At 38.7% G+C, this 13166-nt stretch overlaps 1 protein-coding gene and 1 long non-coding RNA gene across 2 annotated transcripts in view; one reads left to right on the top strand and one right to left on the bottom strand.

Annotated features, from left to right (window-relative positions):
• LOC310632646 overlaps positions 1–13166 on the bottom strand; it is a 1302393-nt gene that overhangs the window by 615865 nt on the left and 673362 nt on the right. The gene's annotated exons all lie outside the window — the stretch shown is intronic.
• The window catches only part of RHAG (Rh associated glycoprotein), a 35718-nt gene that overhangs the window by 13544 nt on the left and 9008 nt on the right, over positions 1–13166 (top strand). Inside the window, exons 4-5 of the mRNA XM_083349957.1 lie at positions 2785–2932; positions 4545–4711. Of these exons, the coding sequence (XP_083206083.1) occupies positions 2785–2932; positions 4545–4711 (315 nt within the window). The remainder of the gene's footprint in view (positions 1–2784; positions 2933–4544; positions 4712–13166) is intronic.

Genomic DNA, 13166 nt, shown 5'->3' with positions numbered 1-13166 from the left:
AGTAAGAAAATGGTAAGAGAACATCTGTCTGATCTTGATGCATATAAATCACTGGGACCTGATGGATTACATCCCAGAGTTCTGAAGGAGCTGGCAGATGTCATCGTAGAACCAGTGTACCATATCTTTAAAAACTCTGGAGCACCAGGAAACTTTCAGAGGATTGGAAAAAGCTGATGTGATTTCCAACTTCAAAAATGAAGGGGGGAAAAACAGATCCAGGAAACTACAGACCAATCAACCTAAAATCAATATCTGGGAAGAACCTGGAAAAGATAATCAAAAACAAATAAACAAATACAGCTATAACTAGAAGTCAGCTCAGGTTTGTTAAAAACAGATCAGGCCAAACCAACCTTATTTCGTTCTTTGACAAAGTGACTATATTAGTAGACTAGTGAAATGCTGTGGACATAGTATACTTAGACTTCAGTAAGGCATTAAACAAAGTAGACCACAACCTACTTCTTGGTAAACTAGAAAAAAGTGTAATAGATAGCATTACCACCTGATGGATTTGTAACTGGCTGACAAATTGTATTCAACAAGTAGTCCTTAATGGTACTACATGTACATGGAGGGAAATAAGCAGTGGGATACTACAAGGTTCCATTTTAGGCCCAGTACTTTTTAATATCTTCATAAATGATTTAGATGTGGGAATGGAAGGGAAACTTATCAAATTTGCAGATGATACTAAGCTGGTAGGAATAGCCAACACCCTAGATTAGGCATGTCAAACTGCCGGCCCGCAGGCCAGATGCGTCATGTCAAAACCGCACCCACCCCATTGCCAGCAATGGGGAAAAAATTGTGATACGTTGCGCGACATCACATGACATCGTGAGTTTGACATGCCTGCCCTAGATGAAAGGCTCAAGATCCAGATGGATGTTGACAGACTTGAACACTGGGCCCTATCTAACAAAACGAAAATCAATGGTGAGAAAAGTAAAGTCTTACACTTGGGCAAGAAAAAGCAAAAGTACATGTACAAATTAAGTGAAACCTGGTTTAACAGCAATAACTGAGAGAGGGATCTTGGAATCTTAGTAGACAATCAGCTAAATAGGAGACAGCAGTATGTGGCAGCAGCCAAAAAAGCCAATGCAATCCTAACTTGCATTAACAGAGGGATTGAATCAAGATATTAGTAATGCTCTATAAAGACTTAGTAGGGTCACACCATGGCTGGGAAAGTTGGACCATAAGAAAGGCTGAGCGCCAAAGAATTGAGGCCTTTGAACTATGGTGCTGGAGAAGACTCCTGCGAGTCCCTTGGACTGCGAGGCGATCCAACCGGTCAGTCCTAGAGGAGATCAACCCTGACTGCTCTTTAGAAGGCCAGATCCTGAAGTTGAAACTCAAATACTTTGGTCAACTAATGAGAAGGAAGGACTCACTGGAGAAGAGCCTAATGCTGGAAAAGGTTGAGGGCAAGAGAAGAAGGGGACGACAGAGAATGAGGTGGCTGGATGGAGTCACTGAAGCAGTAGGCGTGAGCTTAAATGGACTCCAGAAGATGGTAGAGGACAAGAAGGCCTGGAGGAACGTTGTCCATGGAGTCACGGTGGGTCAGACATGACTTTGCAACTAACAACAACAAGGTCACACCTAGAATACTGCACCCAGGCAAGAAAAACCAAAAGTACATGTACAGATTAAGTGAAACCTGGCTTAACAGCAGTAACTGTGAGAGGGACTGTGGAGTCGTGGTGGACGATCATTTAAATATGAGCCAGCACTGTGCAGCAGCAGCCAAAAAAGCTAATGCAATCCTTGGTTGCGTAATCATAGGCTTAGAATCAAAATCACATGAAGTATTAATACCACTTTATAAAACCTTAGTAAGACCACACTTGGAATACTGCATACAGTTTTGAGACTCTAGACAGAATGCAGAAAAGGGGCCAGGAGGGTAAAGCATAATGAAGAATGGTTGCAGGAATTGGATAGTGAAAAGAAGGACTAGGGGTGACATAATAGCAGTGTTACAATATTTGAGGGGCTGACACAACAAAGAGGGGTTCAATCTATTTTCCAAAGACCAGAAGGCAAAACAAGAAACAATGGATGGAAATTAATCAAGGAAAGAAGCAACCTAAAGCTAAGGAGAAATTTCCTGACAGTGAGAACAATTGACCAATGGAATGGCTTGCCTTCAAAAGCTGTGGGTGCCCCATCATTGGAGGTTTCTAAGAAGAGATTGGACAGCCATTTGCCCAGGATGGTGTGGGGTCTCTCTTCTGCTAGAAGACCTTCAAGGTCTTTTCCCACTCTGTTATTCTGTTATTTAAGGCATTCCAGTAATTCCAGTGACCTGAAGATGGCACCAATGCTCTATCATTAACATATTTAACATGCCAGGGCTGATAAAGAAAAAAATATATATCCCAATTTAACTTAGTAAAGATTGTAAACTGTACAGATATCTTCTAATATCCAAAATCAGCTTCTTAGCATTAAGCATAGGGAGAGAAAAGAAAGCAAATTCTACACACCTTTTTGCATAATTGCTCCAGTATAGTGACACCACTGCTTCAGACACTGACACACAGATGCAAAGACATATCTGTTTATTAAAATCCATATATATGCATATATCCAGAGTCATTGACTGACTTAAGCAGCTATATAAATGAAAAAAAAAACATAAATATGTGCTAGTGTGCACTGACTTATTTGTTTCAATTAAAACATGCCGTTTGCTGTTTGTTTGGAAGGCTATGGTGGAATGGCGATTCGCTGTAGCTATGTGCTGAAGCTCATGCTAATATTTTGCAGGCCAGAGATACTGGGGCATCCATGACTATTCATGCTTTCGGAGCTTATTTTGGGTTGGCTGTAGCCAGAATCCTCTACCGGCCTGGCCTGAAAAATGGACATCCTAAAGAAGGTTCTGTTTACCATTCAGACCTATTTGCTATGATTGGTGAGTAAGCATTTTACTGTTTGGTAAATTCCATGGAGCTGTTTTTTTAACTAATTAACTTTTTTTAAATAACTTCTAATGTAATCATGAGGGACACAGTGGCTCAGTGGGTTAGGATGCTAAGCTTGTCGATCAGAAGGTCGGCAGTTTGGTGGGTCGAATCCCGAGTGCCGCGTAACAGAGGGAGCGCCTGTTACTCGTCCCAGCTTCTGCCAACCTAGCAGTTCGAAAGCACGTAAAAATGCAAGTAGAAAAATAGGGACCACTACGGTGGGAAGGTAACAGCGTTCCCTGCGCCTTTGGCGTCTAGTCATGCCGGCCACATGACCACGGAGACGTCTTCGGACAAGCGCTGGCTCTTCGGCTTTGAAACGGAGATGAGCACCGGCCCCTAGAGTTGGAAATGACTAGCACGCATGTGCGGGGGAAACTTTACCTTTAACTAATGTAATCATCTTGAACTAATTGACAAATAACAAAATAAAAACGACTGCAATACAAACAATCACATGTCAATCAGTAAAAAGCAGAATGTACAGCCCTTTGTGTTGAAATGTTGGCAGAATGAAATGAAGAGGGAAGGAAAACCTCACATCCCTCCATAGGCCTCAGCTGTTACCTCTGTGGCGTATTGCCACTTTGCAAGGAGGGTCATGCGCTCCGTGCATTTGCATATATAGGTTATGTTTTTCTGAACTTTATGTGTTTTCTTCTAGTCAGGTTCTTCATTCTTCCTGTAGATGCCTTTTGTCCTAAATGAGACATCAGCATTAATAAGTGATCTCAAAGTAACTTTGGCTCAGATTCTTTATCACCTGGATGATGTGTTAAAGATTGAAAACATGACATATAATGTAAGCAGCAACATTTCCCCCAAAAGCTGTAAAAGTGAAATATTATACAGACTTTATATTTACAGCAGGAACCCAAAGCTGTTTTACCTCTCCATCTATATTTGACCAATTTCAAGTGATACAGGTACTCCTCAGCTTATGACTGAGACCCCTTTCAAAGTGATAATGGTATCACCCAGGGGGCTATTTACAACCCAGATTCAAAGTTCCAATGCTTCCCCCTGAAATCACATGATAGAACTTCAGGTGTTCAGCAACAAGCTATATTTATGGCCATTTGCATAAATATAGCTTGTTGCTGAACACCTCGGTTTTGCTAAAAACTGGCATTTACTTCCATTTTTTGGCAAAATTGCAACCACTGTGAACCATTGGTTTGCTTAACGTGGCATTTGTTTTATGACCATGGCATTCACTTAATGATTGTCCCAAAAGAAGTCATAAAATTGGGTTGCTCACACAACCAAACCATTTACAACCATGACAACTCACAATCATGATGGGCTGGCTCCATTACATAAATTGAGGACTTCCTTTACATGAACCTGTCAAATTTGGTGTAGTGGATAGGGCTAGGCTAAAAGCCTGGAGTCTATGAGTTCTTGTCCTGTCTTAAGCACAAAGCTAGCTGATTGTGACCTTGGGCCAATCCCTGCCAGGAAGCAAGCAAAGGAAACAACTTCTAAAATTTTGTGATGAAAACTGGCACTAAGCCAGGCAGTTGCCAGAAGTCAAGACTGACACATCTTCTTTTCCAGGTACTCTTTTTCTTTGGCTCTTTTGGCCCAGTTTTAACTCGGCCATTGCAAAATCAGCAGAGGACCAACAGAGGGCAATCATGAACACATACTTCTCTTTAGCAGCATGCACTGTCACCACGTTTGCTTTCTCTATTCTGGTTGAACATCGAGGCAAACTGGACATGGTAAGCATTGTCTTGAACTCTGGTGATAGGGGTCTACTTGAACTAACAAATGTGCTTTACAACAGTATAATAGAATTTCTCAAAAGATTACTACATCTTATTAATCCAAGCCAGGCTGTTCCATGAATTTTATAAAAACACATAAGAACGTATGTCTTCTACAAAAGTACTGTGTGGCACACTGGGCTCCAAAAGTAATTAGCTATATAGTAAAGATTTGCTAATATGTTGATAGACATCTGAGCACTTTGAAAATCATTTGGAGGAAGTGCCTCAGACCCTGCATAAGCAGAGCATCTCTCTCCTGGACAGCCTGAAAAGAAATATGTCTGCTCTAAATGTGGGATTAATGATGCACTGTTTGGTAATTTGAATAATTAAAGCAGCACTTTTTCATAACTCATGCAAGCTTGAAAAAAAGTGCAATTTAATGACCAGCAGACAAATACAGTGCTTCCATGTGGTTTTAAATATTTCTTCCAAAATTATCTTAGAGGTTTAAGCTTCAGTTGGATAATCTATATGTACAGTATTTATAGATATTCTACACTACAAATACTAGGATGAAATTCTGCAGGAGGCTATTTTAAGGATAAATTTAGAAACTATGATTTTAAAAGTTTCTTAGAGCACAAATAATTTAAAAAATGCTTGGATGAGTTGTTATTTCTTGTTTGTGTCATTTTGCACATGTCACATTTAAACAACTTCTCACTCCCCTCCCCCACTCATATTCCAGTAAGACAGTTTTCTAACTACATTTTCTCTCGAAACACTAATTTTTGAAAGTATCGTCAAAACAGCAGAAAAAATTAGTATTTGAGAATCTTGTAAAAACAACAAAAACAACAGAACACCTGCTTCCACACGTTCATCCAGATTCTCAATACAGCCTGAAAACACTTGAAGTGACATCAAAGTATCCTCCCTTATTTTCTTGCTCTCCTTTCCAATAAATTCTGCCACCTTCTCAAATATTTTTTCAGACTGAATTTTTAAGGCATCATTTAGAGCATATTGTAAATCTTTTAAAGTCAATACAGATGCAGCAGCTTCGGGAGGTAACTTCAAAGACTGCGTTCCAGATTGCTGAACAAACAATGCCTCCACACTTTTAAAAATGGGTCTATGCGGTTTGGGAGCCATCTTTACAACTAATGACTTTCAATACACACTTTCACTTTCTAGTCCATTTATTACTTTGTAGTTAAACTGTGAAATAACCAAATTTTAAAAATAACTTTTTAGCACCTCCAAATTATAAGTAGCTCTTTTAAGGTTTAAAAGTCCATTTTACATATTCCAACTCAGTTCAAACAGTCACTTTACTTTAAAGAAAATTTTTTTTCCTTCTTGTTAAAAAGAAAAAAAAATAGTCAGGCACCATCTTCCCCTTCTTTCAAAACAATTGTTGGAGCTGGAAGAGAGTTTGAGTTTCAGAGTTAAAGCTCTGCTGCTGCCGTCACTCAAGATGTCAATCAGATCCGGCAGGAGTGGATTCAGCGTCTTGTTCTGCTAAAGCAGAGCATTCCCAGGCTTCGGGGGGGCTCTCACCCTTCATGCCCCAGAACAAATGTTCTGGGGCTCTAGGGGAGCTCTACCCCTACCTGGAAGCTCCCCCTCCCCTCTTTGCCCAAGGAGAAGGGTTTTTGAGCGGCAGAACAGCTGATCGTCAGCTATTCTGCTGCTTCAACAGGATTGAAGGGCCGGCGGTCGAATCCGACCGTCCTCGCCGCTGAAGCGCCATCCAGAAGTCCGCTTTAAGAAACGTCTGTGTTAGAATTTGAATGCTATTCCAATATTTCTTTGCTTCATTACATGTCCAGATTAAATGATAAAAAGTCCCTTTTTTACATTTGCATTTCCAGCATTCATTTGAAATACCTTTATACATTCTTTTTTATTATAAATGTTTTATTAATTTTCTATTTTCACACTCAAGTGCCCAATAGACAATGTGATGACTGAGTCCATTGGTGATTCCATGGTACATGTAAGCTTCTTCCAAATAAGTCCAATATTACACCCTCTGGTACATCCTCTCTTCTTTTCGTAATAACCGTTTTTCCATGCTAAGCAAATACAATTCTTGTTGTTGTTAGTAAATATACAATTGCATATTAACATTTGTTACATTTTTCTAATAGAGTCAATAATATCAGTTTAGAATATCTTTTCTAACCAAAGCATATCTTAATTGCATTTGCACTGAATTTCCATTTATTTAGTCAATATTGTTAAGGTATTGTTGTGCAGAGGTCTTCTTGTGCTACCAAGGAGTTACACAGACAAGAAAGAGTACTGAGAGCAGTAAGGGATCACAGTAACCACAAGATACACTGAGTTGTGAAAATAGAAAGTAGTTTACTTTAAGGTGGTGTAAAATAAAAAATGCACAGTCAAAAATAATCAGTCCAGGTCATACACAAAAATAACAGTCCAAATACAAATCCTAATAAAAGTCTTCTTACCAGTCCAGAGGTCAAAAACACAGTTATGCAGATACAGAGCAAAAAAGCAATAATAGAGCGATCAGCAAATTCAGATATTCAGAGAGATCCAGTGAGAGAATCTACGTTTCTAGCTCCCTCTTATGGCCATGAGCAACCTCACACGCCCATGGATCAATTACGTTCTTAAAGTTACAACATCATCATGGCTTATATATTTCCAACCCAATATGTAGGCTATCATCATATGCCTAACATTCTCCCCTTTGGGTAGGATAATATATAACATTTACAATCTTATGCACATTATTTCACAATTATTATTGTGTTTCACAGCACTTTGGACCTTCGTAAAATGGTCTGCAATATTTACATCAGATGGGCAATACTCTAGCTGTATTAATTTATCCTTTACACATTGTCTTACATTTAAATAACGAAGATCAGTATGTTTAGATCTTGTTCTAACTGCAGCATTGTTTGCCATCTTTATCGCAGCCTGATTGTCCTCATACACAATAAATGGATCATTTACATTTAGACCCATATCTAACAGTAATTGTTTGTACACTAGCAGTTCTGTACATAACACTGATAGACATGAGAATTCAGCCTCCATTGTAGACAGGCTTATGTGCTTTTGCCTGATGGACTTCCATCCAATTAAAGCATCACCCAACATTATAGCCAACCCTGAAGTTGATTTACGATTGCTTGTCTCAGAGTCAAAACTCGCATCTGCATATGCTGTAAGGATTAACTCACGATTTGGCTCTAAGTATAACGAGTAGTGAATAGTCTGCTTTAAATACCTCAATACTTGTTTAGCTGCTTGCCAGTGTCTAACAGTTGGTTCATTGTTGTACCTAGCCAATTGGTTTACACAATAGGAAATGTCAGGTCTAGTCCACTTACTAAGTTACATAAGGCTTTCTATCAAAGATTGGTACATAGTCTTATCAAATACAGGACTCTCAACATTAGTGTCCTTAAAATCCATAGCCATCGGAGTTTTTGCTGGTTTGCAAAGTTCCATATAATATCTCTTTAATAACTGAGATATTTTACTGGCTTGCGAAACCTTAAAACCTCTATTTGTCTTTACGATATCTAACCCCAAATAGTGGCTTATTTCCCCAAGGTTCCTAATTGTAAATTTGTTTTGAAACCTTGAAATAATGTTCTGTGCTTCTAGCTTAGTTTTCGTTATGATTGCAATATCATCTGTGAATAATAGAAGAAAAGATAATACTCCATTGTGTTCTCTTCTAAACAAACAAGGATCAGCATCACTGGCTACAAAACCTATTGCATGCAACTTGTTAACTATACATTTATTCCACTCATAACCAGATTGTTTTAATCCATAAAGGCTTTTCTTTAATTTCCAACAATCATGGTCTATTATTAGTCAATCCTGGTGGTATTCTTAAATAAATAGTATGTTGCAATGGAGCATGTAAATATGCAGTTTCAACATCCACATGGTTTACTACATATTGGTTTTTAGCTGCCCACACCAAAACTGCTCTCAAAGTAGTTGCCCTCAGACTGGGTGCAAACACCTTATCATAATCCTCAGTAGTTTGGGCAAAACCTTGTGCAACCAAACGTGCCTTATGGGTTACAGTTCCATCTACTCCTTTCGTAATTTTATAAACCCATTTACATCCTATAGCTTGCTCACCAGGTGGCAGTTTTGCTTTCTCATAGACTTTAAGATCCTGCAAAGACTTCAACTCCCTATTCATTGCAGCTTTCCATGATGCCTGTTCCTTTTCAGGATACATCCTGATCTCATCATAGTTAGAAGGCTCTAAATTAACTTGACATATTACACTGGCTTCATAGCGATCAGGTGGACATCTGCGTTGAATGCCAAGGAAGTACAGGGCTTTGAATTTCTGACTCCTCTCCTTTCCTCTGATTCATCTTTTATCTCCCCTATCGCGTCTTCATCTTTTGCAGATGCAGAAGATGTCTTATTATCTCTAGGTATTTTATCATGGGAGTCCTCAAACACTAGAGGATCAGTTTTAACAGTTTCTTGCTCTAACCTATCCCAACCAACGTGCTCAAGGAATTTGGCACTTGCACTATTATATACATTGGTTGTGCCTTGTTCCCAGAAACGATAGGATCTATGATTAGATTCATAACCCACAAAGTATAACTGCCTAGCCCTATGTTGGCCTTTACTTCTGAGTTGTATAGGAATGTGGACGCATGCTGGGGTGCCAAACGTGTGCAGGTAAACAAGGTTTGGTTTTCTACCATGCCATAGCGTATATGGTATTTTACCAGTAGAAGTATTAACCACTATATTTAGAACATGGTTTGCACATTTTGCTGCCTCCCCCCACAGTCTATCTGTTAAGCCAGAATCTTTTAACATAGTTCTTATTATGGCTTGTAACATTTGCCCACGTCTCTAAACAAATGCATTATGTTGAGGCCTATAAGGGGTTGAACATTTATGCTCAATGCCAGCTGTTTCTAGCATATCAACAAAGCGTTTGTTTGTAAATTCAGTGCCATTATCAGTTATTATGCACTGAAGCTTTCTCTTTGTTTTCCTCTCGACAAACTTAAGCCAGTTTGAAAATTGTTGGAAAGTGTCTGCCTTTGACTTAAGCAGATAACAAAAACCATAACGAGAGTAATGGTCAAGGATACTTAAAATATAACATGATCCTCCTAAACTAGGTTTCATGGGTCCAATTAGATCTGCAAATACAACTTCCAAAGGGACAGTGGTCTTGAAACCGTTTAACCTGTTTGCAGGAGTTGCCTTACTCTTTTCCTGATTACAGGCATTGCAATTCAGGTATTTCTTACATGGCTTCAGTTTTATGCCTTGTACTAACTCAACTGTTCTACGTAGTGAGTTAAAGTTCACATGCCCTAACCGCCTATGCAGTAAATGTATGCACTCGTCATGCGGCTTCTTGTTCTCACATATAGAGTTGTCTTTCACTGTACTAACCAGGTTACCAGTGAGAACAAATAAACCATTTTTCAAATTAGCAGTTACACAGGTTCCATTCCTTTCAATAGTGCATTGCTCCCCTCTTACCACAAACCCAACCTTAACCAATTCCCTTACAGATAACAGGTTGAATCTTAGTTTAGGTATATATAACATAGGTAACTGTTCATCAATGTATGGACAATAGGAATTACCTTCACCAGAGGCCTTCATCTTCCAACCGTTGGCCAGTGAAACATGTTGGTTGCCGTTTTTTATATTAACAAACCCCTCTTTCACTTTGGCGATACATTGTGAAGCCCCACTATCAACAACCCACAGCTCATTGTTTCTGGATGTTGGTTCACCAGAAACAGCCAAACCAATGCCCTTCTTTGCCTTCCCACCACTATTTACATTCTGTTTTCTTCCCTTTCTACAGAATTTGGCTATATGCCCTCTAGCCCCACAAGAATAACATTTCTTGATGTTATAAGCAGTGGTGAATGGCTGCTCCTCTCGTGGTTGTGTCTCTCTCAGCTGGTCTCTGTCACGCCTTCTTCTGGACTCTTCCAGCAGTCTCCCAGTTATATTAGTCAATGTCAGTTCCTCTCTGGTCAGGACTTCCAAAGAAGAAACATACTCATCATAACTTTCATCCAAAGAGGACAAAATAATGTAGACCTGATGCAACTCTGAAAAAATCAACTCCTTTTCATGAAGCTCTTGAAGAGTTGCCTTCATGTAGTTCAAATGGGTCAGCATGTCTCCATTCTTTTGCAGACGAGCCCTAAACAGCTTGTATGTAAGGTGTATATGTGCACCCACACTGTCATGAACATAAAGCCTTTGCAAAATGTTCCAACACCTAGCAGCAGACTCCTCACCACGAATATGGACAAGCTGCTGGTCACTCAGTGTTAGTCCAATAATGCAAAGAGCTTTCTCATTGCTACATTTAAAGTCATCTATCTTCTTTGCATCATCCTCGTCATCTGGATCCCAAGCAGTAGTATCTGGTGGGTTATTAACTACAGTCCATAGTCCTTCCTTGTGCAAAAGCAAGCAACATTTTGTGGACCAGGAAACATAGTTTGTTCCATCCAACTGGATTATCCAGGAGATGCCAGTTGACTGTTCTTGTGCCATTGTTACACCAGATAGCTAACACAAACTCAGCTTGGACACTGTGTGTACTAACTCTCAGTACAGGGCTGGGCCCATAACCAGTGTTAAGGATTGTTGTGCAGAGGTCTTCTTGTGCTACCAAGGAGTTGCACAGACAAGAAAGAGTACTGAGAGCAGTAAGGGATCACAGTAACCACAAGATACACTGAGTTGTGAAAATAGAAAGTAGTTTACTTTAAGGTGGTGTAAAATCAAAAATACACAGTCAAAAATAATCAGTCCAGGTCATACACAAAAATAACAGTCCAAGTACAAATCCTAATACAAAGTCTTCTTACCAGTCCAGAGGTCAAAAACACAGTTATGCAAATACAGAGCAAAAAAGCAATAATAGAGCGATCAGCAAATTCAGATATTCAGAGAGATCCAGTGAGAGAGAGAATCTACATTTCTAGCTCCCTCTTATGGCCATGAGCAACCTCACACGCCCATGGATCAATTACCTTCTTAAAGTTACAACATCTTCATGGCTTATATATTTCCAACCCAATATGTAGGCTATCATCATATGTCTAACAAATATCCTATTTTCGCTTTTTTCAATTTTAATTTCCCATCCATGTTCAAAATATCCCAATCATTTATAATTTCAAAATAAGTTATATTTGGGTAACCAAAAGCTTCCCTTATTCAAAGTTCTTAGCATATTCTTATTTCCCTTTTCATACTAAGATATGATATTCTGATTACAAATCCTATCAATCTAATACTTCTATTTCTAACAATCTATTCTTAACCATACAATATTCAAATATTTAATTAGTAATATAGCATCCCCTCTAATAGGTCAAAGCTTCTGTTTCCTTCAATCTTACTCTAGCTTTCTTCCTTTGCCAACTAAATTTCCAAGTCAGTGCATTTGGATCATCAAATAATTCTTCCTCTATTTTAGTATGTATTAATTGAAACAAGAAAAACAATTTGGTTAAAGTATTTTTGGAAGAACTAGCACATTGATATTCATTAAACAGCCTCCCTCCTTCTCCAGTTCCCCACAGTTCTGTTAATTTATCTTCCATTCCATCAGCTCTCCTTACTTGTCATCCAGTATGTTCTGAAACCATGGTTTGTAAAATGTCTTTTCCATTTCCAATATTATCATTGTGTCTTCTAAATTTTCATTTATCTGAGTCTGGTTGTTAGATTCTTCCTTTAGATCCTCAATGTTTGTGTCAGCATTCTCTAGTTTTCCTTTTATTTTCTGGGTTGCTGGTTCCTTCTCTGTAGTTATTTTCTGAGTTTGTAGATTTAATTAGAAAATTGTTCTTTTATCTCCTTTGTGTTATTTTTAACCTGATCACAAGCTAAAGCAATTGTTTCTTGTATTAATTTCAACATGGAGAGAATTTCTTTCTGTGGTTCATCAGTATTTTCTTGGTGATATAGAAAACTCAGGCTACTGGGGACAGATGTTAAGGATGGTTTTTTACTATTTAGAGCTAAGTCTGGAACATCCATTTTATTTTATTTTTTTGTAAGTAGCTTTTATAAATTCATCCAACAAACTAGCTGTTCCTAACTCTCCCCTAAGCAGATATAAGTAAAATTCAATTTTTTCTGTCCAATGAGAAATATATCCTTTCTATCCAGGGAGAAAAAAGAACCATTAAAGGTTGTTTAACAATCAAGATTTATAATCCAAAGTGTCCCATATGTTTCTTCTACATTAGGGGTGTCAAACATGTCGTGACGAAATCGCGCCCACCCCATTGCCGGCAATGGGGAAAAAGCTCCGATACGTCGCGCAACGTCACGTGACATCGCGAGTTTGACATGCCTGTTCTACATGAAAATAGTTCCACAATACAGTTCTGAAAGTTAGTATTTGTGTTCATAATTCAGACAGGCC

This window comes from Vipera ursinii, assembly GCF_947247035.1.
Source record: "Vipera ursinii genome assembly, chromosome: 1".
NCBI classification, from domain to species: domain Eukaryota; kingdom Metazoa; phylum Chordata; class Lepidosauria; order Squamata; family Viperidae; genus Vipera; species Vipera ursinii.
The sequence above is the reverse complement of the archived record's forward strand: the minus strand, read 5'-3'. Positions and strand labels throughout refer to the sequence as shown.